General features: G+C 63.4%; 1 protein-coding gene across 27 annotated transcripts in view; it reads right to left on the bottom strand.

Annotated features, from left to right (window-relative positions):
* Positions 1-22,551, bottom strand: part of NCOR2 (nuclear receptor corepressor 2) — a 166,914-nt gene that overhangs the window by 76,939 nt on the left and 67,424 nt on the right. For 23 of the 27 annotated variants that reach the window (XM_081790600.1, XM_081790601.1, XM_081790597.1 and 20 more), the window contains 5 exons: positions 16,679-16,851; positions 15,704-15,797; positions 12,752-12,930; positions 9,304-9,358; positions 6,886-6,983 (listed from right to left, as the gene is read on the bottom strand). In XM_081790600.1, the coding sequence (XP_081646726.1) occupies positions 6,886-6,983; positions 9,304-9,358; positions 12,752-12,930; positions 15,704-15,797; positions 16,679-16,851 (599 nt within the window). Of the gene's footprint in view, positions 1-6,884; positions 6,984-9,303; positions 9,359-12,751; positions 12,931-15,703; positions 15,798-16,678; positions 16,852-22,551 lie in introns of all 27 variants that reach the window. The other 4 variants (XM_081790602.1, XM_081790619.1, XM_081790624.1 and 1 more) reach the window with 2 other exon arrangements.

The following is a 22,551-nucleotide window of genomic DNA, read 5'->3' as shown; positions in this document are numbered from 1 at the left end:
AAAGCTCAGGCGCGAGGGGACCGGTGGGGGTGGGCGTGAGGGGCCGCTGGCCCCGCCTCTCCCTCTGTCAGAATATGGAGAAGCTTCTGGAAGGTGGATGGCACCCTCTGTTAAACACGAACGTGATCCTGATATGCTCCACGTGGCCAGCACACATCCCTTGCCTCCAGGGCCGAGCACCGGGGCCCCCGTGCGCCTCGCCTCTCTCAGGACGACACGCCGACGGGAGACGCTTTCCATCAAGGAGTTCTACCTTCTACTTTTGTAACCATCCAAGCTTTCAAAACGCAACCATCAAAACGATGAACAAACGGCTTGGCTCAGGGCGTGTGATGAGGGTGTGACAGGGCGGGGAGTCACCTGGGTGGATGCAGTGACATCTCGCTCTACGCGCTGCGGTTACGCATTTGAGAAGGTCATGGCCGCCGTGAGATGTCGTTTGCAAATAGGAAAAGACGCGGGATTTGTCTGTCGCATGGACTGGCCAGGTCCCCTTCCCCAGAAGGGGCCTGCTGCCCCCGCTCAGCTATCCATGGCCCGGGGACCAAGACCTGGCCCTGTCAGCCCACCTCAGGACACCTGGGAAAGGCCATTTGAGCTCAACTCACCCACGGCGTCATCCCACCGCCTCTCCCCCAGACCCTCTCCTCATGGTCAGTCTAGGCTGCCGGTGAGCCCGTGCCGCGCCTCAGTTTCCCCTTCTGCCACGCTGCTCCCTCCCCACCCCCTCCGAGGGGCCCTCCCCAGTCAACGTCCCCCCCACCCAGGCTGAGGCTCCGAGTGGCCCCAGACCGGCAGCCAGCGTTGCCGGGTCCGTGGCAGAGACGCAGGCGCCCCGGCCACGCGGAGGAGACCCTCAGCTGGAAGCCAGCTCTGTCTCGGGTTCGTGACTCAGCCCGGGACCCCCGCAGGGGCCCGCCGAGGGGACAGCCTGGCACGGAGCGAACGTGACTACTGCAGTCAGTCTGGAGCGGAGGGCGGTGTCCACTGCGTTCTGGGGAGAATAACTTCCTGCCGTCAGCACCACGGACTCGAGCTCTCGTCCCCAGACGCCGGGATTTGCTCCGGGAACCCATTTCAGTCCCACCGACACAGGAACGGCGAGGAGGGGGGCTCCGGCAAAGACATCAGGGGCATCCCTCCGTCTCTGGGCCCGGGCTGTACACCAGCCAACTCGGGAAAGGCACCGGCCACCCAGCCTGGAGAAGGACCGCCAAGCCCGCTCGCCGACACCCTGAAGCACCGCCTCGCGCCCACCTCACGGCCTTTCATCGGCACCGTCCGCGAGCTGTCAAGATAGCCGTGCCCGGCGGACGCCTTCCCTCCAGCTTCCTGAAAGATCACAGTCTGCTATTGCTCTGAAAGCAAAGCTTTTAGCCCTGGCATGAAGTAGGCACTCAATAGATGCCCTTGGATGAACATAATATTGTGCATCTGACACCGGGTGGGGAGGGCCCACCACGGGGCATCTGTTGGGCTGGAAAGGTGAGAGGCCCCTCGTGGCCATCCTTAGCCACCGCGTGGCCCCCAGCCACGGAAGCCACAGATAGGCACCACGGCCTGTGCGGTCACTGGCCACCCGGAAGAGGGAGGGGACGCGCGGGGGGCTGGGGGTGCTAAGGCAGACTGCAAGAGCGTAAGAGAGGGAGAGACAGACCAGAGAGAAAACAGCCCTCTAGGTCTCCCAGAGACACTCGCGGTCCAGGGAGCAGAGGAGAGTCAAGAGAGACGGGAAGAGCTTCCAGGAGCAGCTGCCCCACGAGTGGAGAGGGAGACCCAGGCGGGCTCGGCGGGGGGGGGGGGGGGAGGGGGGGGGAGGGGCGGTGCACCTGCTGCCCGGACCCAGCACAGCCTACACACACAGCCCCCACGGGCGATGCGGTCAGCGAGGTGCGGCTTCCACGGACCCAGCCACACACCACAACGTGGCAAATGGGACCGCCGGGCCCCCCTCGGGCTCCCGTGGCCGACGGTGCCAGGTCTGACCTCCTCACCTGTAAACTGGGGATCATCGAGTACCCCCCCACCCCGTAAGTCCCAGAGTTAAAACGCGTCCCGCCCTCCGCACAGACCCCGGCCCGGCCTCTCCGTCATCAGCCCCGTGCGGTCAGCCACGGCGCTGGCCCATCACGCCACGAGTCCGGTCGGTGCCTGCGGATTCTGACAGGGCTCCCGTGTCTCACCAACCCCCCCAGCCTCTCCCTGACGAGGCTGAGACCACCTAAGTCTTCATCCGAAACTGAAGGGACCCGGCAAGGTGGGGCAGGCCTGACTCGCTCCCCTCAAGAAATAAGTACACCCCCGATGGCTCGGCCCCCATCCGCCTGAGGAAGAAGCCGGGACAGGGGAGGCACCACCTCCTGGCCGCCGTGGCCCCGTCCCAGAGGCGTCTACGTTTCATCTGCTGGAAGGACCTGATGTCTGTCCTCCTGTGGCTGCCCAGGGAGGCGAGGGGGGCCGTCTCCGGGGCGGACAGGAGGGTTGGGAGACAGAAGTGTGGGCAAAGGGAAGGGGCTGCAGGGTGGGACCCATGGCCCAGGGGCGGGCTGCATGCCGCTCAGACACAAGGATGGGGCGGCAGGGGGTCATCTGGGCGCCTTCTGCTCCCCAGCCCGCGGTTGGTCACCCTGCACGATCAGCCTCCGGCAGCCCCTCTTCCCTCCCGTCCGTTCCCTTCGTCCCATCATCAGCCCACGGGAGGCCACCAGCGCCTGCACCCGTCCCACGCACACGTGCCCTCGCCTACTCCAGGCCGGGCTGCGGGGACCCCGCCTCCCCACTGGCAGATTTATCGGCAGGATCACGGGTCTTATAAAACCGAGGAGAAACAGGGGGGCCCGGGCCCCACCAGTAACTGCATCTCAGATTAACGAGAGGGGCCGAGGGAACTGCGTCTGCCGTTTATGTCACTGTCACGGGGCAAAGAAAAGACTTACGGCCCCAAAGCCAACGCTCGGGTTTGACCCATTTATTCCATATTTATGAACAGGGCCAGTGTGCCTGGCACAGAAGTCCTTCCAGGATCGGCATATAAATCTCCGTCCCCGGGAGGGCCCGGGCCACACTGGCACTCTAGCAGCCCCAGTGATCAGAGGGAGGGGAGAGCCACCGAGACGCGTCCCATCTCCCAGGAGACAGGGGCCTCCTGTCCTGCTTCCTTCCGCCCATTTGCAAGAGGCAGAGCGCGGAGGCATCCTGCCTCCATCCTGGGAGCCCCAGCCCGAGGCGTCAGCTTGAGCAGAAGCCAAACCTCACCACAGAAGTGGCGGAGACGCTACGGCCGTTCCCAGACAACACAGACAAAAAGAGGAAACAGACGTTTCTCCTCTGCTGGAAAACACTCCCGGGCTCCCCAGGGCCCTGGGCTCGCCTGGTCTGGCCTGTCCCAAGTCACACAGTCCCTTACCACCCGGCCTTACCATTCTCGAGTCCAGAGGTCTGACGCTCGAGGCTGAGGGCAGATTGAGAGCAAATACGATTCAGAGGGTGCTTATCGCGACGGGCACCGAGTGACGTATGAAACAGCTGAATCGCTGCTTCGCACACCTGAAACTAACCTAACGCTGCACGCTACCTATTCCGGCGCTACAATTAAAAACTCAATTTCGAAAAAGGAGCAAATGTGAGTTGCCTGGCCTACACGGTGTTTTGTTGCTGTGTTTCAGTTTACTTATTTGAGAGAGAGAACACGCACAGCATGAACAGGGAAGGGGCAGGGAGAGAGAGAGCGACAGAGAGAGAGGGAGGGAATCCCAAGCAGGCCCCTCGCTGTCAGCACAGAGCCCGACCTGAGGCTCAGTCCCACGAACCCTGGGGTCGTGACCTGAGCCGAAATCAAGAGTCAGGCGCTCAACTGACTGAGCCACCCAGGCGCCCCTTGGTGTTGCTTCTCATGCACCCTGAGAGTTAAAAATCAGGCAATTTCACATAAGTCCCGATTTTCGGCTTATCGTCAAAAATCGGCTCTCGGCAATACGAGGCCGTCTGGCCAAAGGTCAGCTGGAACAGACACGCGTGAGCTCCGCAAGTCGGCCACGGGCCTCGGCACTCCCTGTCGCCTCTTACGGACGCTGAGGTCAGGTGTGAGCCACCGTTCGCCATCACGTTCATGCTCCTGTTTTCCATAGAGAAGAGAAACGTCTCTACTCGCTCAGCAAACATGAGATACGGGGTCCCGTGACCTTTCCCCAGTCCTTCATTCATTTAAGACCCTGGAAGGTGCTGCTGGGGCGCCTGGGTGGCTCAGTCAGTTTAGCATCCAGCTTTGGCCCGGGTCATGATCTCACGGTTCGTGAGTTCGAGCCTCGCGTCAGGCTCCAAGCTGACAGTGCAGAACCTGCTTGGGCTTCTCTCTCTCTTCCTGTCTCTGCTCCTCCCCCACCCTCTCTCTCTCAAAATAAATAAACCGTAAAATAAAATAAAATAGACCCTGGAAGGTGCTAAGACACCTGTTTCAAAGACTCTGAGGGCGCTGTGCTCACTCATACCCCTGTGCCTTTGCACCTGCTGCTCTCTCTGCCCAGGACACCCTCACCTCTGTCCCTGTTCAGCCGAGGGGCCGCTCCTTACCCTCACTTTTGAGGGCCTCTGCTGTATGGGAGCTCACAGGCACAGGGCCAGCACGTGGCGTCAGAACCACGTACGTGCGCTGGTCCCCACAACGGCAAGGAGGTCCCGGTGCCCAGCACAAACACCACAAAGTCAAAGGCGTGGCGGCCAGGACCAGAGATGCGGGACACGGGCACCCCCAGCCCTCTAGGGCTTGTCCGGGGATACCCCCTCCCTAAATCACCCTCCCTCGGAGTCAGAACCCTCTCTCCTCTAGGGCCCCCCGCCGCACCACCAGGAAGGGTTTCACGAGCCCACCCACGGTGCCCCCACCAAGGCAGCGGCACGAGCGAGGGCACTGTGTATCAGGTGCTCAGCAAACACCCCAAAGCAGGACTTACTTGTTTTAATCTTTTTAATGTTTATTTATGAGAACGAGAGAAGGAGAGAGAGAGAGAGAGAGAGAGAGAGACAACATAAGCAGGTAAGGGGCGGAGAGAGAGGGAGACACAGAATCCGAAGCAGGCTCCAGGCTCCGAGCCGTCAGCACAGAGCCCGACGCGGGGCTCGAAGTCACAGACCGTGAGATCATGACCTGAGCCGAAGTTGGACGCTTAACCGCCTGAGCCGCCCAGGTGCCCCGAAGTAGAACTTATTTTTAAATAAATAAACCTTAATTATTTTTACGTAAACCTACAGGCCTCTATTTTGCCCCAGTCTTCACCGCTGTGCCCCTCCGGCCTCAGCACATTCGTGCCCCCTGCCTGGAATTTATGCGAGTTTGAGCCTCTCGGTCTAGAAAATTCCCGACGGCACTTCAGTTTCTCTTTGCAGTGAAACGGCTCCAGGCCAGCAAGCCTTGGTTTTCCGCATCTGTTAGGTGGGCAAGCCGGCCGGGCAGCTGTGGCCACACAACACTGAAGGCAAAGCCCGTCCGCGGACCGAACGTCGCCACGCTTCAACGACCCAGCCGGTGAGAACCAAAGCTCGGGCCCGAGTGTGGCGGGGGGAGGGGGGAGGGGGCACTTAGTCTAACGACAAACTCGCTCCCCGGATCCCATGTGGCTTGGCCAACAGGAAAGTGGGTCCGTGCCGCCGAAGCATACTTCCCAGAAGGCAAGAGAGGAGGAAAGGGACGTGGGCCGGGAACCCGTCTGGGGGACCCCTGACCGCAAAGTGGGGGTGTCGCAGAGGGCACCGGGCCCCCACTGCCGATGGCTGAGCGCGATGACTCAGGACCCTGTCCTGGGCGGCCCGGGGAAGGGAAGACGCCGCGTCAGGGAGCACCCGCTGGAGAGAGAGCTTCCGGACCCTCTCGTCCCAGCCCCCACTACTCCCGGGCGCCCCAGGCCAGAGGCCCCAGGAGGGCGACGGCTCCGCCTGCTCCCGGCTGCACCCAACGGCCACACCCCCGAGGGCCTCCGCACGCGCGTCCGGCCTGGAGCCCTCCTAGGGCAGCGCCAGCCGACCTCCTCCCGGAGCCACGTGCTCCCAGCACCTGCCCTCGGCTGACTGTCGACGGCCCAGCCGTGAAACAAATCCGTGCCGTCCCTCCGTTTCCCACACGATCACCTCGGAGCCCCCTTTCATACTGACCCCCACTGCCTGACCCCCTACGGACCCCCACCGTCTTCACCATTATTTGCTGAACACGCCTTCAAACCAACTCCTCGTCTCTCTAACCCAGAGGTATTTTCCGTACCGGACCAGGCGGTACGGATCGTAGGCCTTGCGGTTTCTGTCGGGACTGCTCCCCTCTGCTGCTGCTAACAGGCGAGCTGCCACGGTAACAGGGAAACGGGTGGACGTGGCTGCGTGTCGATAAAACTTTACTCACAGAGAGAGGTGGTGGGCCGGACTTAGCCTGCAAGCCACAGCTTGCCAAACCGTGCTTTAAGGTAAATGGTCCTTCGGTCTCCTCCCGAGCAGTCACGTCTCACAGACTGGCTGCCTTTTGCTTTCAGGGACGCAGAACGGTAAATCGTAATCGGTTTTTAAACGTGCTGTGTGTGAACCGGCCCGAGTCACCCGGAGAACCCCGTCCTTGCTCTAGGGACGTGGCCCTTTTCACCACGGGGATCACGATTCACCAAGCCAGGAGTTCGAGAATTTTCCAGGCTAGGAAAGGGAAGCGGTCTTTCTCCTGGCGCTCCTCTCTGCCGCTGGGGCGGGCCGAACACCCCCAGACAGGGTCTCCCGGCCGCCCCCAAGGGGGCCCGAGCCCGCCGCGCAGCAGCCCGCGCGCCGACGGTCACACGCCACCCCCCTCCCTCCCGCCAACGGCCACAGGGCACGCCGGGAACCAGCCCCCAGAGCCGAGCCCTCCCGCCTCTCACCTGGCTCTTGCCGCGGCGTCGGTAGCTCCTCCTCACCAGGCTCTTGTAGTTCTCGTTCTTCTTGGTCAGGTAGTAATAAAGCACACACTCGGCCACGGTCTGCGGGACACAGAGGGAACAGGCGGCCAGGAGCCAGAGGCCCGGGTTCAAATCCTGCCTCTTCCGCATCCGGCCGCTCACCTCACCTTCTCGGCGGCGTGAAGGGGATGCTGAGCGCGTGTCTGAGAGAGCGGCCGCGAGGACAGAGCCCTCAGGACGGCGCCCGGCACACGGTACACACTGTGGGCGTGTCACCCGGCCCGCCGACCCCCGCCGTCGAGGACGGCGACAACGAGGGCTCGCCTGCCTCCCCAGGCCCTCCGACTCCCAGCTGCATAAACTCAAAGTGTGCCCGAGTCGGGCCTGGGTCTCCCTTCTCTCAGCCCAGCCCCTTCTTCCCCAACCCCCGGGGCCCCGAGTGCCCTGTGCTGAGCCCCGTGACCCAGCCGGACTGTAACGTCCCCAAGCGACCCTTCGCCTCTTGGGACGTTTATGAGTGTCTCTGCCTTGGTCTTTTCCACACCACCCTGGGTCTGAACCCTGGAGCCACCTGCTGATTAAGCGACTGGCCCGCCCCGAACCCCACCACCTCTTGCCCAAATGGGACCCGTAAGACGACATCCTCAGCGCAAACAGAATCAGCACGGCCGTGCCTGCCCCCTGTGACCACAGGCCACTCCAGGTGACAGCTGGCTGACGCTGGCAGCCGTGACGGACAGGACGTCAGATGTCGCCGTGGTGCTCAGAGCGGGAGCCAAGACTGGGAGCCTCTGGAGGCCGTTCCGTGAGGTGAGGGCCGCTGGGTGCGGAGGCAGGCTGGGCCTCAAGCCCCGGGGCCTCTGCCCCCTCCCAGAATACACGTGGGCAGAGGCTACTGCCCTGGTAAACCTGGCCCGCCAACGGGGGCCCGCGCGAGCGTGGAGAAAACCACTGAATCATCGGACGCCAGTATTTGCAAGTCGGGCGACGGGGGTGCCCGACGTGCCCTTGAACGGTTCGGGGGCACGCCTTCCGCGCCGGACGACAGGGAGCCGGCCCTAAGCAGCAGCTGCCCCCGCAGACGGGCACAGGCTGGCCGGCCCACCGAGCCCCCGGCCGGCCATCGGCCTCGCTCAGAACACGCCTCTCCCCAAATCCACGGAGCACAGTTGGCGATCCCTGCTTCAGACCCTTCTGGAAGCTCTACTGAAGTCCCGTCCTGAGCTGCCTCTCAGTCAAAATACACCCTAAGGTCTACTCTCCAGTGTAGAGACTCTGATTCCCCGGTTCCCAAGCAATTCTGTTCAATGACAGGCTTCTGAAACCCTCACCTCCATCCCTGAGGAGCCCTGACCTAGAGCCCCCCGGACTGTCCACACCCCCAGCACAGAGCCGTCACGAACTCAGAGGAAGGCTATTTACAGGGCTTGCTTCCCCACGCGCGTTTTTCAGGCACAGAGAGATTTCATCTCCCCGCGTTGCCTCGTCTGCCTCCTCCTATGGCTATCAGCTCATTAAGGGCAGACACTGGGAACAACTGTTCAACTTTAAAATAGCTGCGTGGCTCCTGCCCAGACGGCCCTCCCTCGACTGAAAAGCATGAGGCCTCCAGCAGCTGGGCATGTTGTAGGGCTGGGCGTGGGCAGGTGCCCCTGCCTCTGAAGAACCTGATTCAAGGGAGTGCGGCGTAAAACCCCCCGGGGACAGCAGCCCCAGAAGTCAGCCTTGCTGGACGCCCTTCCCGCTCCGCCCGACGGCACAGGGTCTCATCCGGACCCCGCCCAGCTTCTCCGGGCTCTGCCCAGCCCAACGAAGAGTGCAGAGTGGCAGCCGGGAGTGAAAAGGGGCCCTGCCTTGGGCTGGCTTTGGGGGCGAGCTCGGGTTTGAGCAGCAGCTCTACGGGAATGTTCGTCCCGGCGGGATGAGGACTTACTGGCCACACGCCTGGCTGGCATCCGGGGTGTCGGAAAGCACAGAGTGGCCCTCGGAGGGCCCAACCCCCTGGAAGAACGCCACCCTCGCCTATAAAGCCGTAACTGGGGCGCCAGGCACAGCATGGCTCCCAGAACCTGTGCCCAATCCGCAGGGACGCTCGCTGCCACGTCCGAGGCGCTGGCCGGGGAGGCCGGTGTGCACAGCTCTCCCGGGTTTCTGGGCCTGGTGCTCCGCCCCCTGGGCCAGCAGGGGCGGGGCCTGCGGCTGCTTCTCAGAGGAGGGAGCAGGAGGAGTGAGGGGGGAAGGAGGGGAGGAGGGACAGACAGAGCAAGGGGCAAGCTCTGCGGGCAGGGAGGGAGGGCCCTGGGCGCCAGGGCAAGGGGCCGCCCACCGGAGCGGACCCCGGAGAGGCGCGGAGCGGGCAGGGCGGCCGGGCCGGCGTCTGGGCGTGGGGGCAGCGACTCACCTTCCTCTCCAGGAACGATGCGATCAGGCCGAAGTTCTTGGGGTGCTGCATGAACCTGCGGAAGGAGAAGGGCGGGCGTGAGGCCCGGCCGCGGGGGGCTTCCCGGCTGGGTGGGCGCCGAGCACACGGGCGCCTGCCATCTCCGAGGGCCCGGCTGGGCGGGCGACGCCCCACTCGAAGCAATTAAGCCCAGGGGGGTGTGGGAAGGGCGGGCGGGCGAGGGTGAGAGAGGGCGTTCCTTGGAGTGAGTCACTGGTTTTAGCGCCTTTGAAAATATATTTGTTTGTCCTGCTGGAGGCGGCTTCCAGGAAAAACGAGGACACTGCACGCAGCTCTTTGGTGGGGTTCCCCCCCTTGTAAAAAATGCCTTTGTTTCTATCTCCGGCCGGGTCTGGGAAGCTGGGCCTCGCCCGGCCCACGCGGGCCCCCGCAGCCAGGCCACAGGTCAGGCCGAGAACCGCCAGCCTCCCCGGGAGAGCGGGGAGCTGGGGCTCTGCGTGCCCGCGGGGAGGCGGCAAGAAAGGGCTCACGCCGGAGGGGGTGCGGGGTGCTGGCACCCCACCAACGGGCTTCCCGCGAAGCCGGCAGAATTACTGGGAAAGACTCGGCAAGGCTGAAATGTCAGGGCCACGGGAGCAGGCGGGCAGCGGGGGCGGAGATGTGGGTCACGGCCGCGGGGGCCCCAGGGATGCTGGGTGGGGTCCCTGGCCCCGGCCCAGCCTCGGCCTGCCGGTCCCCACAATGCGCCACTAGCCACGCAGCCTCCTCCGGGGAGAGAAGGAGCCACTGGCGAGGCGGGGGCCCCGGGTCCCACGAGGGAGCCCGGGCCAGCGCCCGGTGCTCTCCCGCCAGGCCCTCCAGATGGCTGGGCGGGAGGCCAGCGGGCCCCTCCCCTGCTCCCCAACCAGACACCGGAGAATCCGGAACGGCCTCTTCTCTCTTCCAGGAGGAAGCCAAGAGTCAGAGTGGCAGCCTTCCCCGCCTGGGATCCTGCCTCAGGCAGCTTGCAAAGCTGGAGCCAGCCTAACGCCCTTCTTTTCCAGACAGAGTCCCCTTCCCCTCCCTCTCCCTGCCCCAGTGACATTTCCTTCCCACCTAGATCCCTTCCTCGGAGTTTCCCCGAGGAGAGACGGAGTCCCAGGAGATCAGGTGTCAATCCTGGGAACCCCCTAGCTCACCTCTCCCACCGCCCTCCAACCTGCACCTGTATCCATATCTTCGGCCAACGATTACCGAGAACTTCCTGCACACCGGGCACCTCTCGGCAGCTAAACAAGGGAAGCACCGTTGCTATACCCACTTTGCAGATGTGGAAACTGAGGCTCAGAGAAGCGGCGCGGCTGCTGGGGGTGACAAAGCCTGTCAGCGGTGGGGCTCTAGGCCATTGCGCGTGACTTCCGGAGGCCCGAGAGCCATCAGTCCTGCACTGACAACCTTGACCGAGACCACTCTCCCGGAAGGACACGTGGCACCGAGCGGAGGCTCAGCAGACAGCAGCCCAGCCCGGGTGCCCCACTCTTCTGAATTAACAATGAAATCATTAGGTGAGACGAGCAAACGTGAACTCTCCAGAAAGAATGAAACACAGAAAACACCCCAGAAGCACCTCTCTTTTGTTTGTCTGTTCGTTTTAAAGAAAGCGTAAATAAATAAACACATCAAAGGTGCAGGGGGAATTTAAACACCTAACGTGGCGGTAAGTGCTAACATCCGTGCCTGTGGTCCGTCACTGGTTTAAAATGAGACGACAGGGTACCCGCGGGACCTGACTGTGGCACGACCACATCTGTGGTTGTGAGGACTTAGAAACGAGCCACCGAGGCACGGCGTTTTCTGCCTCTTAGCACTCAACCCCAAACGCCCCTGGGCCCTGCTCCCCGCGGTGCTGAGGCTGTGCTAGGCACTCGGGCCCTCCTTCAACCGTCCCTCTAGTTTCACGGATGTTTTAGAATTTCCATCATCAAAAGCTAGTCCAGAAAATACAGTCTCCCGCCACGACCCTCATCAGTCGCTCCTCCTGCACCTCCCCGTTCTGGTGCGGCCACATCACCCCTGCACTGCCCACCACCCAGAATCATCACTGCCCCAGGGCCCCCCCAGGCACTTTGGGCCACCTGACCCCGCAAAGGGCAGAGACAGCCCCAGGCCCCGGCCGGCCCCACGGCAGGTGGCTGCAGAACGTGGTCGCGTCCCCTGGCCACGAGGCCTTCTCCGGAGGCAGAATCTGTTTCCGACACCCCCTTCTGGCCAAGCGTGGAGCCCTCCGCCCGTGCCTGAGTTTCCCGCCCGCTCAGCTCACGGGGCTCTCTGCCCGGCACGTGGGTCCATGGGTCCATGGGATACAACTTCTGAGTTTAGTGGAGGGGATGAGGATTTTATCCACCTACCAGCTCCTCACCTGTCTCCCCCAAACACTCGGGTCGTTCTGTTCTTTTCGTTTTAGAAACCCCAGGCCTCATCTGTTGGCATTCAACTCCTGCCTCTGCTCTCCAAAGCTCTCCGGCTCCCTGGCCCCCTCCCGCTCCCCAATGAGCCTCTTCACCGCAGCTGAGCCCTTGCCCTGGAGCTGGGGGAGTCTGAGTCCCTCTGTCCACCTTCCGTCCTCCACCGTTTGTGAGCTGTGTGGCCCTCCTTAAGTGTCTTCCCCTCTCTGAGCCTCTGTTTCCTAACCTGTGTAATGACGATAGCTTGATGATGCTCTTATGAGGCATAAAAGGGACAAACACACAAAACCCCTGAAAACACATCTGCACGGTGTCTGGGAAGGAACACGTGCTCAACGAACAGCCGCTTTCAAAATGACACCAAAGGGCCATCGGCCAGCCACACACCCCTACCCTCCGGCCCAACCTCCGAGATCCTCTGGCCTCATCCTCCCCACCCACAGAGCCCAGTTTCACATAAGGCTGCCCTGGACACTTTGTACCGGGCTGAACAGCGTCCCCCGAATTTCACGTCCACCCAGACCCTCCCAATGTGACCGGATTTGGAAAGGAGTTCTCTAAGGAAGCAACCAGTTAAGACGGGTCACACGGGAGTAGGGTGGGCCCTGTATCCGACACGGCCGGGGTCTTTACAGAAAAGGCAGACACAGACAGACACACGGGAAAGACCATGTGAAGACAGAGGCAGAGAGGGAGCGACGTGCGCACAAGCCACGGGAGGAGGAAGGTGGCCGGGAGCCCCCGAGGCCGGGGGAGGGGCAGGGGGCCCCCTCCCTCAGAGCCTCCGGGAGGAACCGACCCTGATCAAGGACGCCTTGATCTGGGACTTGTGGCCTCCGGCCCTGGAGTGGGGACAAACTTCCTGTTGCCACCAGCTACCCGGCCGTGGTCCCTTGTCACAGCGGCCCCAGGGAGCCCGTCCGCGCCTCACCAGGTAGCGCTTCCCGGGACAGGAGAGGGAGGAGGGGTCCGCGGAGGCCCACGGCCGGCCAGGGGCCACTCACTTCTCCCGGAAGGTCTCCTTCTCCTGCTCGCTCCACATGTTCATGACCTGGCGGTCCTTGTACACCTTCATGGGGTCATCCATGAGCCCGTTCATGTTGATGAACTTGATGCGCTGCTGGTCAGCGTCGTAGAGCATCGGCGGGATCACGGCCAGCTGGCGCATCTGCTTCTCCAGGTTCTGGAGGGAGGACAGGGCAGGGGGGCCCGGCTCAGAGGGCTCCAGGGGGCGGCCCGGGGACAGGGCGGGGGAGGGGCGGGAGGGGCCCTGCCAGGGAGGGGGGCCCGGGGGGGGGGCCGGGGGGGGGAGCCCAGGTGGGGAGGGGGGGCCCAGGTGGGGGAGGGGGGCCCAGGTGAAGGTGCCAGCGTCCCCAACAAGGGCGGGGGAAGGCGGAGCCAGAGACAGAGGGAAGGATGAGTTAAAAATAATAACACGCCACGCCGGCGGAGGGAGAATTTAAGAGAATTTAAAGGCAGCCCCGGACAGGTTTATGGTGGACGGGGCTGTAAATTAAATGCGGAGCACAGCAGCCGCCTTATCTGCAGCGAGAGGGGGGCAATGAATCTTCTCTTTGGAAATGCAACTGCCGTAAAACACGACAGGAAAGATGTTCAGCCAGCTGGGCCAGACCAGCTCAGGAGACGGGCCTGGCCATCCAGGCTCCGAGGGCACACGGGACAGGGAGAAGGGCCGGGGGGGGGGGGGGGGGGGGCACGGACCCACCCCCTGCCCGCCACCCTCCCCAGCCCTGGCATCGGCTTGGGATCCAGCCCGCCAGCCCCGTGCGGGCAGGAGTCGGGCGGGCTCGCTCATGACGCATCGGGATGGCTGTTAAGAGGCTCCGAGCCACCACTCGGCTGGGCTCATTTCCCCAAATCTCTGCAGCCAGCCCATTACCGGCGATTAATTACCCATCTGAGGAGGCAGGCGAGGGCCCAGCACGGCCAAGGTCAGCGAGTTCAAAGGACCCGCTGCCCGGCATCCCACAGCCAACCTCTCCTTCAACATCTGGAATCGCAGCAGGGGCACACAGCCCTGCACCCGGCCCAGGAGGACCCCTCCCCGCCCCCCCCCCCGGAGGCACTTGGCACAGCCCTCCAGAACTACCATCTCGCCCGTCGTCCTCCCAGAGGGGCACGGATGGAGGACCACGGCATGGTCACTGCACACCGTGACTGTGGAAAGCTTCCCGAAGGATAGGGCGTCTCTCCTCCCACCCGGCCCCCTCCTTCCGGCCCTCCCAGGGAGTCTCTGCCCTGAATTCCCCCTCTGACCACCCACCCCAAAGGCCACCCCCTCAACAGCCTCAGGAGGCCGGTGGCCAGGACCTGGGGAAGGAGGCCTCTGGGCTGGGGGCTGGGGACGGGAACACTGCATCAAACTGCGATGCCCCTCGCCCTTGGCCTTCAGGCGGGAAACACCGGGGAGAGTGCCCCCCGCCCTCCTCTTGCTTCCGGGGCAAAGTGAACCCAGGTCCGCACCCCTGCGGGATGTGCACGTGGCCACAGATAGCATCCGCGGGACGGGAGCCACAGCAAGCCCGCAGGCGTGACTGTGGACAAAGGCTCTCCGAGTTCTGCTTTCTGAGGACCGAATGGCGTCCGCAATAGGGACGTACCACGTGAAGGCACTTTTGTCATTTTTTCTTTAAGTTTTATTTATTTACTTAGAGAGAAAGAGCAGGAGCAGGGGAGAGGCAGTGAGAGGGGGAGGGCAGCGCGGAGCCCGATGTAGGGGCTCAAACTCTCAAACCGTGAGACCACGACCCGAGCCGAAGTTGGACGCTCCACCGAATGAGCCGCTCCGGAGCCCCGCCCCCGCCCGCCACGTGAAGTTTTAAAAGGAAGGTCTCTCTTCGTGGCCAGACAGTCTGAATTACCCGCATCAGAATCACGTGGGTAACCTGGTAAAAGCTCAGAGTCCTGGGCTCCACCCCAGATCAGCTAAATCAGAGCCTCCGGGGGTAGGGCCTAGACATCTCCAGTTTATACGGGGCGCCTGTCCCCCAGGACTCCTAAGTCTATGGCACAGGAGAATCGGCAGCCAGGGCAGAGCTGCCCAGAAGCCACCTGCCCCGTCCAGCGTGGGAGCGACCAACCCACGGAGCTGCCCGGCCCCGAACGTGTGGCGCATGTGACCAAGGAACCGAAGGTTCGCTTCTATTTCCTTTCAGTTAACGTCGACGTAAATCGCCACGTGCCGCTGGGGGCTGCCACAACGAACCGCAGCCACACTCCCCTCCTTCCACGAGACTCCCTCGTGTCCACCGTGTTGTTGGGAACAAGCAGGGTGGGGGCCTGGCACGTTAGAAGCTTGGCCCCCAAGACCCGGAAGGGACCAGGTGGCTACCAACAACACTTCCCCAGGGCAAATGCCTCGTCTCCCTGCTTCCTGACCATCTCTGGGCCCCCAGACCACGGCCGGGGTCACCCAGGCTGAGTTCGGGTTGTCCAGCCCCCCACTTCCCCCCAGGGAACAAGGAGAGTGTGCTCACGCTGGCAGGGCTGGGGGTCCGGCCTGGTGCACGGTCAGCGTGCTGGGAACTGTCCACCCGCCCCCAGTCTGGGCACCGAGAGGCTGGCCTAGAAACCACAGTCTTCAGGCACCCCTGCCTCTGGCTTCCGGTTGGGCTCAGCCAGTGGGAGGCACCGGGAGGCGCGAGAGGCAGGGGTACTCGTCCCCCAGCCCCCCTCCGCTGTGGCCCTCCCGGCCACGTCCTGCCAGATGGCCACAGCCCAGCGACACACCTTTCTCGGCTCGACCTTCAGGCAGGAGGCAGGCGATGGACGGCCACTCCCGCCGGGCCTCAATGCCCTGCGCCAGTTCTGCCCACGCTTCAGAGACAAGCCCCTCGATTTCAGCCACTGGGTGAGCTCTGCTTCCTGCCAGGACGCTCCCACGCATGGGGGTTGGGGGAATGAAGCCGAGGCCAGGGTCACGGCCACGCTCTTACCTCCTGCTCGGAGAGACCATCGATGATCTCGGACACCTCGTGCTCGCTGCGGGCGGCCGACATGGAAAGCCCGCTGCCCCGCTGGCCCACCCTGCTGGAGACCAAAGGGACACCCTCAGGACCAGGCCGGCGGCAGCGGGGGCCCGGCTGGCACCACGGCGCGGACCGAGCCCACAACTTCCCCAGGCGCAGGGCAGAGTGTAGGCGGCAGGGAGGGAGGCGGAAAGGGGCCAGGCCTCCCATGCCCACAGGGACCGCCCCAGGCTGGGGGCGCTCGGACCCAGGAATACCCGAGGCGCTCGGTCCCGCCCTCTCCTCAGATGCCCCCGAAGCCCAGCCCACAGATCCACGTGTGTGGATCTTTGCCCCAGTTCCCTCCCTGGTCACACCCGGCTCTCAGGCCTGGGGGGAGGCACCGGTGAGACGTGGACGCGAGCGTCCAGGAGGCCCGGAAGGGGCACTGTCACTGGCCGCTGCCCGTCACCTCTCTGCGTAACAGCAAAAGCACAGCCACACGCCCCCAGGCAACCTACTGTGCGCCGGGCCCTCCCTCCCACGCAGCCCTCCCGACCACCAGGGGAGACGGGCAAGCACCCTGATCTGGCCGCAAAGCCAGGCGGGGGGGTCCCCTGGCCTTCGATCCACACCCAGCCTCTCAGGCTCTGCTGCCCTCAGGGGCCACGCGGCCCACGTGAAGGAACCCAGCTGGGTGGTACCAGCCCGTGGCACGCAGGAAGGACAGCTTTTGCCCCGCCAAAACGTGTCTCAGTTTCTAATCAGCACAAGGCCAAGCACGCTCCGAGCCACGCATCCGGGGGCCCGATACGGCCCCTGCATCGCCGGTTTGAGCCCTGGGTGCGCTCGCTGTTTCACACCAGCCCGGGCTCTTCCTGACCCAGGCCCCTGAGGTATCTTGAAGGAACGGAGGCGGTGGGCGGGGTGGGGGGAGGAGGGTCGGGCTCAGCCCGGACTCACCTCTGCATGCGCTCCTGCAGCTCGCGCTGCTTGCGGATCTCGGGGAACTGCTTCTCGTAGTACTCGCGCACCTTGCTCTCCTTGGCCCGCCGCCGGGGGTTGCTCTCGATGCGCTCCACCTTCTTCTCCCAGGCCTCCATGAGCTGGTCATAGCGCTGGCAGAACTTCTGCTCCTGGGGGAGCACAGCGCGGGAGCACCGCTTAGCTCCCCAGCTTAGCGGCTGGTCCTCCCCTAGGCGCCAGGCCCCGGCTCCCGGCTCCGTGCTCCCCGCCGGCGCTGCACGCGGGCACGCACGCTCACGCGGGCACACGGAGACAGGCCGAGATGCAGACACACACACAGTCACGCGCGGGAGCACGCGAAGACCCGGGCAGTCCCGGGCCCCAAGAAATCGCACAGGCTTCCCTGAGCACCTGGCTGCCTCTTTCCCCGGGGGACGGGCCACCGGCCTGGCCTCCTTCTAGAAATGCCTAGTCCGATGCGAAAGCCACCAGCTACAAGCGGCTAACTTCAAATCACATTACGTAGCACTTAAGATTCCGGCCCCGGTCCCCCAGACACGTTCGTCACGTGGCAAAGGGCTACAGCACTCGCAGGGACCACTCCCACCACGGAAGGAAGTTACGTGGGACCGTGAGGCTCTGGGGGTGTCTGTCAGGTTTGGGGCGGCCCCTAGAAAGCATCCCCTTTCTGGAAAGTTCCCCATTCCCTGGCCTCAAGCTCAGCCGTGGTCCCGGGTCCAGGGAGTCATCGTGAAAGTCCCGAGCAGCATCCACGGAGGGGCCTCTGCCGTCTCTCCCAGACAAGGAAGTCCCTCTCTGTGTCTACCCACAGTGCCCCTCGCCGCGTGTCCTCAGAGAAAAGACCCCCGCCCAGGCAGGAGCATAGCTGCCCGGCTTCCACATCTCCAAGGTGACCTGGGTCTCGAGCAGGGGGGGCAGCAATAAGCCGCCCGTAAGACCCCAACCTCCCGGTCTCTAACAGCTGTGCGGGACAGATGGCAGGTGCAGGAGTCTCGCCTGAACGCCCTCTCGATGCCTCCCTCGTCCTCGTGACCGGACACCTCGCCCCACCCCGTATTCCAGCCTGACTCAGGCAACCCGCGACCTTGGTCTTTGGCAAACCCGGCAGCGCGGGAGCCCCCGGGCGGTGGTCAGGCGGGCTTCTAGGGGGGAGAGCCTGCCCCCCCCCCCTCCCCCCCGCTCCCGGGACCCCACGACCGCGCTGGAGAGGAGGACGCGGTTCCGGCGGCAGACGAAGGCCACGCCGCTTGGGGCGCTGTGGTGCGGAGAGCCCCCGCGGGGCACGGGGAGCCACGCCTCCCGCCAGAGAGCCACGCCTGCCGCCGGAGAGCCTGTCCTCAGTCTGACGGAGCGGGAGGAGGCGCCGCGGAGACCCAGCCAGCAGAGGAAGACCACGCAGTTACTGGGAAAGACGGGCAGGGTCTGGGCCCGCTCACGGGGGGGCCTCGGGACCGTGCCCCGTGTGGGAGACGGCAGCACCTCCGACCCCGGGGACGCGACCGCTGCGTGGGGCCCCCGCCGCCCAGAGCAGGAAGCAAACTCGCCCCACGCTCGGGCTCAGGCTCACGGCGGAGAGGCCGGGGCAGAGCCGGGCACAAGCCTCCGCGGAGGCCCGGGAGCAGGGCCGCCTGGGATCCCGGCAGGAGCAGCGGACGGTTACGCTGATGACGCCCGACGCCCCCGCCTTCCTCTTGCCGCCGGTGCACTCGGTGTCATGCCCAAGAACCCGCTGGCAAACCCGAGGTCACCGAGAGGCCCCGCCGTGTTTTTCCGGACAGATCTACGGTTTTGGCTCTTGCACCGGGGGGGCCTTCAACGGACTGCGATTTAGCCTTTTTCCGTCGGGGCTGGGAGTGGGGTCCAGCCCCACCGTGTGTGAAGAGCCCACCCCCTCTCGCTGACTGCATCTGGCCTCCCGTCAAAAACCACCTGCCCACGGGCGTGAGGCCTTCTTCCCTCCTGCTCCACTGCTCTCCGGGTCTGTCCTTGTGCCACGACCACACTGCTCTGATTGCTGTAACTTTGTGATGCGTTTTGAAACCCGAGGTGACTCCCGCGGTTGTTCCCGGCCGTGCTTTTTCAGGATCGTTCGGGCTCTTCGAGGCCCCGGCGGTCCCACGCAGGTCTCGTTCTGAGCGCCCACCGCCCGCCATGCGCCACCCTGATGAGCACGCTGTGCGAAGCCTGTCGCTCAAGGGCCCGAGGAGGTGGGTGTTAATATCTTCACCGGAGGAGTAAACTGAGGCCAGAAGCGGAGTGCTTTGCCCCAGATGATCAGCGGGGCCAAGTTTGAGACCCTCCTGCCCTGCCAGGCGGGACCTGATGAGAAATGGGGTTCCCTGACAACCGGGGAACCCAGGCTTCGGCCACGGGACGGGGAAAGGAGGGTGCCGTCGGAGAAGGGCAGCTGGAGCCCGCTGCCCAGGGCAGCCGTGTTCCTCCGACCTCGGGGAGGGCACATCCTCGCACAGGGCCCCTGCAGGGCTCATGCTCTCCACACTGGCTGTGCTGAGCGCCGGGGCTCCCGCCCTCCCCGCCTCATGTTGGTGAGGGTTGAGGGTGACGACCGACAGCTGTCCCCCCACCCGACCCCGTCCTGCTCAGCCTCGGGCCGCGTAAGCAAGTCACGGATGCGGGGCGGCTCCAGGAAAAGCCCAGACTCAGAAAATGGGGAACTCAGAGGTGCAGGGACGTGGGAGAGGTGAGCAAACCTTCAGCCACGTAAATGACAAGGAGAGTGGGGACAAGTCGGGGGAAAGCGGAAAGGCAGACTGTGCGGAAAACAGGCCGGTGCCCTCTGTGGTGGCTGAAAGGTGACCCCCAGAATCTACACATAACTTGACCTTATTAAAAAAGGAACCCGAGACAAGGTCATCCCAGGTTAGGGAGAGCTCTAAATCACATAATCGGGTGTCCATGTGAGAGAAGGAAAGGAGACATGACCCTGCGGAAACAGAGGCAGAGACCGCAGGGACCTGGGCCCCCGAGGCTGGGAGAGGCAGCTGGGATCCCCCCTAGAGCCCCCGGCCGGAACACGGTTCTGCCCACACCGTGACTTCGGACTCCTGGCCTCCGGAGCTGGGGGAGCACGCCGTTCCGTTGTCTTCGGCTGCCTATCTGTGGGAGTCTGTTACAGCAGCCTGAGGACACAGGGCTCCCTCCACGCTGGGCCCACCTCCTGCCTGACCCATCCGGCACGGCCACCACACTGTCACACGCGCCCCCTTCGCCAGGAGCCACAAGCACGCACCTCGATCCTCCCTGCACCCCACCCCATTTCACAGAGCAGGAGGGGCGAGGCTCAGGGCGAGACCCCGCTCCCCAGATACACGGCAGGCCCCGGTGGATGGGCTCGAACTCGGGGCCCTGTGCTGACAGCACAGCCTCACCGCCACCCCACCCACTGGTCGGGCCTCCCACGGGGTCGCACTCAGCTTCCCAGGGAAGGGCAGCGTGGGCAGCTGACTCGTGGTCCTTGGAACCTCTAAGGAGTGGGGGCTCCGTGATCTGAGGGGGGCCGGCTCATGGTGGGGGCGGGGCGTGCAGGTCAGAGGTCTGGGGGAGCCATCTGGACCAAACCCCTCTGCGTCCCTGCTGAAAACAACGCATCAGGGGCTCTGGGCTCCTTACAGAAGAACAGGAACGGGGGTGGGGGGGGGGGGGGGGCGGAAGGGAGGCGCGGGGCGCCCAGGCAACTCAGTCAATTAAGCGTCCAACTCTTGATTTCAGCTCAGGTCATGATCTCAGGATTCGTGGGATCGAGCCCTGCGTCAGGCTCCTCTCTTGATAACATGGAGCCTGCCTGGGATTCTCTCTCCCCCTCTCTCTGCCCCTCCCCCCTCCCATTCTTGCTCTCAGAGTAAGTAAGTAAATGTTACCCAAAAAAGAACAGGCTCATTCCAAACGCCCTCCCGTTGAACACAGGGGCCTCTGGACATGGGCTCAGCCCAGCCTCAGAGCCACCCGAGTTTCTTACCAGTCTCCGGCTGCTCTATTTTTAAATAAGCACTCTCCCCACCCCACGCTCGAGGGGCCCCCAAGTGACCACAGCAAAAACTCTTCACCCTGTCCAAAACGAACCCCACCCCCAGACAGGGCGACTGGGGCTCTAAGTGTGGCCACGGCTGGAAGATCACAGGGAACCCTGTCCGTTCTTGGGGGTGGTGACGACAGAACTTCCTGTCCTTCAGGAGACAGATGTGGAGGTGCCCAGGAGAGGGGTCCAGGTGTCGGCATCTGCTTCCCACCCGTTCAACACAACTACGGTCAAGGTTCATACTCGTGCGCACACGCACGCAGCAAAGGAACTGTGATCGATTCTACGTGGTGTTCGTTGTATTTGTCAGATCTCCTATTCGAAAATTCTCAAAATAAAGACTTCATGTTGTTCACTATGTACTTAGAAGAGTAAATTAAGGGTCCCATTGGGTTTAGAATAAAATCTGAATGTTCCATCCTGGTCGAAGGCGAGTGTTTCTAGGTGATCTGGCTCCCACATCATTTACATCAACCGTGGCCCCCAACTCACGAACTGCACTCCAGACTTACCTACTACATGCTGTCCCAGCCTACCCAAGCTGGTTCTGACCTCAGGGCCTTTGCACTTGCTGTGCCCTCTGCCTGACACTCTGGATTTCCACACAGCTGGTCCTTCCTCGTCATTCCCATTCAGTACTGAGGTCACCACCCAGGACATGCAGGCTATCCCCAACCCACCCCGTCCTTCCACGTGGCCCTTCTCTCTCCGTCTCCTCTGCCCACCCCTGTGCCGGGCTCTCAGCAGGTCCTCGCTGCACATTTAATTCGATGAATAAGAAGGGACACCCGCTTTCAAGAATCCCACCCACCCCCCCGTCTGGTCACCATCCAGACAATCTGGGGATCTGAGGAACATGAGAAAGGAGAGGCTGGGAAGTCTCACCCCATGGGCCCCTGGGGTCCAGAACGCCACTTGCCAGCTTCCCAGCCACCCAGCACCTGTGCCAGAAGGGTCTCCTCTCTTTGGGGACCTAACTGAGGTCTGGGGCCAGCGCAGGGTGGGTTCAGAAACTGGTTCAGAGGGACCATGCCATCAAGTGGTCCAATCAGAGCCTTGGTGAGATGGTCTGAGACGGGACAGCTCTCTCTCTGGGCTTAGAAAACTCAGATCTGCTGTAGGCATTCAGGTCCCACAAAGAAACCCGTCTGTCGATGTACTAACACACAGAGTTGGGGGGAAAAAACCACATAGAAGTGAAGGTGAAACTTGATCGACCCACTCCTGAACTCCACCCATGGCCTTTCTCAGCTACAAATTTCTGTGCCGTTTAAGCCCATGTGAGCCAGCTCTTCCCACACGGCGGAGTGACTCCCCCTCCATCACTGCCCTCCCCGCCCCCACCGTGCATCAGTGATGTAAACAGGCACCCGAACCACAACAGCACATGTCCTCACACACGCTCTCCCTGCCTTGGGCCTGCTTCCCAGAGGAGACGCCAGAGCGCGGCATGATGAAGGGGTGGCGCCCCCGTCCGTTCTGATGCAGCCACCCCCCTCCCCCCGCCTTCCAACAAGCCTCTCTCTTCCTGCCTGGAAAGGAGGGTCCTCTGACAAGGAACCGCTCTTCCGGGCCAACATGCTGCCTTCTCCCCTTCCAGGCTGGAAAAGGAGCGGCAGAATTCCCGGCCCCAGGCCTCCTTGGGCAGCTGAGCCCCAGGGCCCCGACGTCACCAAAGCAGCTGCTCCCCTTTCCCGTGTCGCCGCTGTCCCTGGCCTCTGTCCACGGCCCGGACACGCAGCGATGAGACAGCTGCAGACCAGGAGGTCCCGGTGGGCATGGCCTGAAGTGGCCCAGACTCTCCAGGAAGCCT

The sequence above is a fragment of the Panthera onca genome, chromosome D3 (genome assembly GCF_046562875.1).
Source record: "Panthera onca isolate mPanOnc1 chromosome D3, mPanOnc1 haplotype 2, whole genome shotgun sequence".
Classification (NCBI taxonomy): Eukaryota; Metazoa; Chordata; class Mammalia; order Carnivora; family Felidae; genus Panthera; species Panthera onca.
This window is presented reverse-complemented; position numbering and strand designations above follow the sequence as displayed.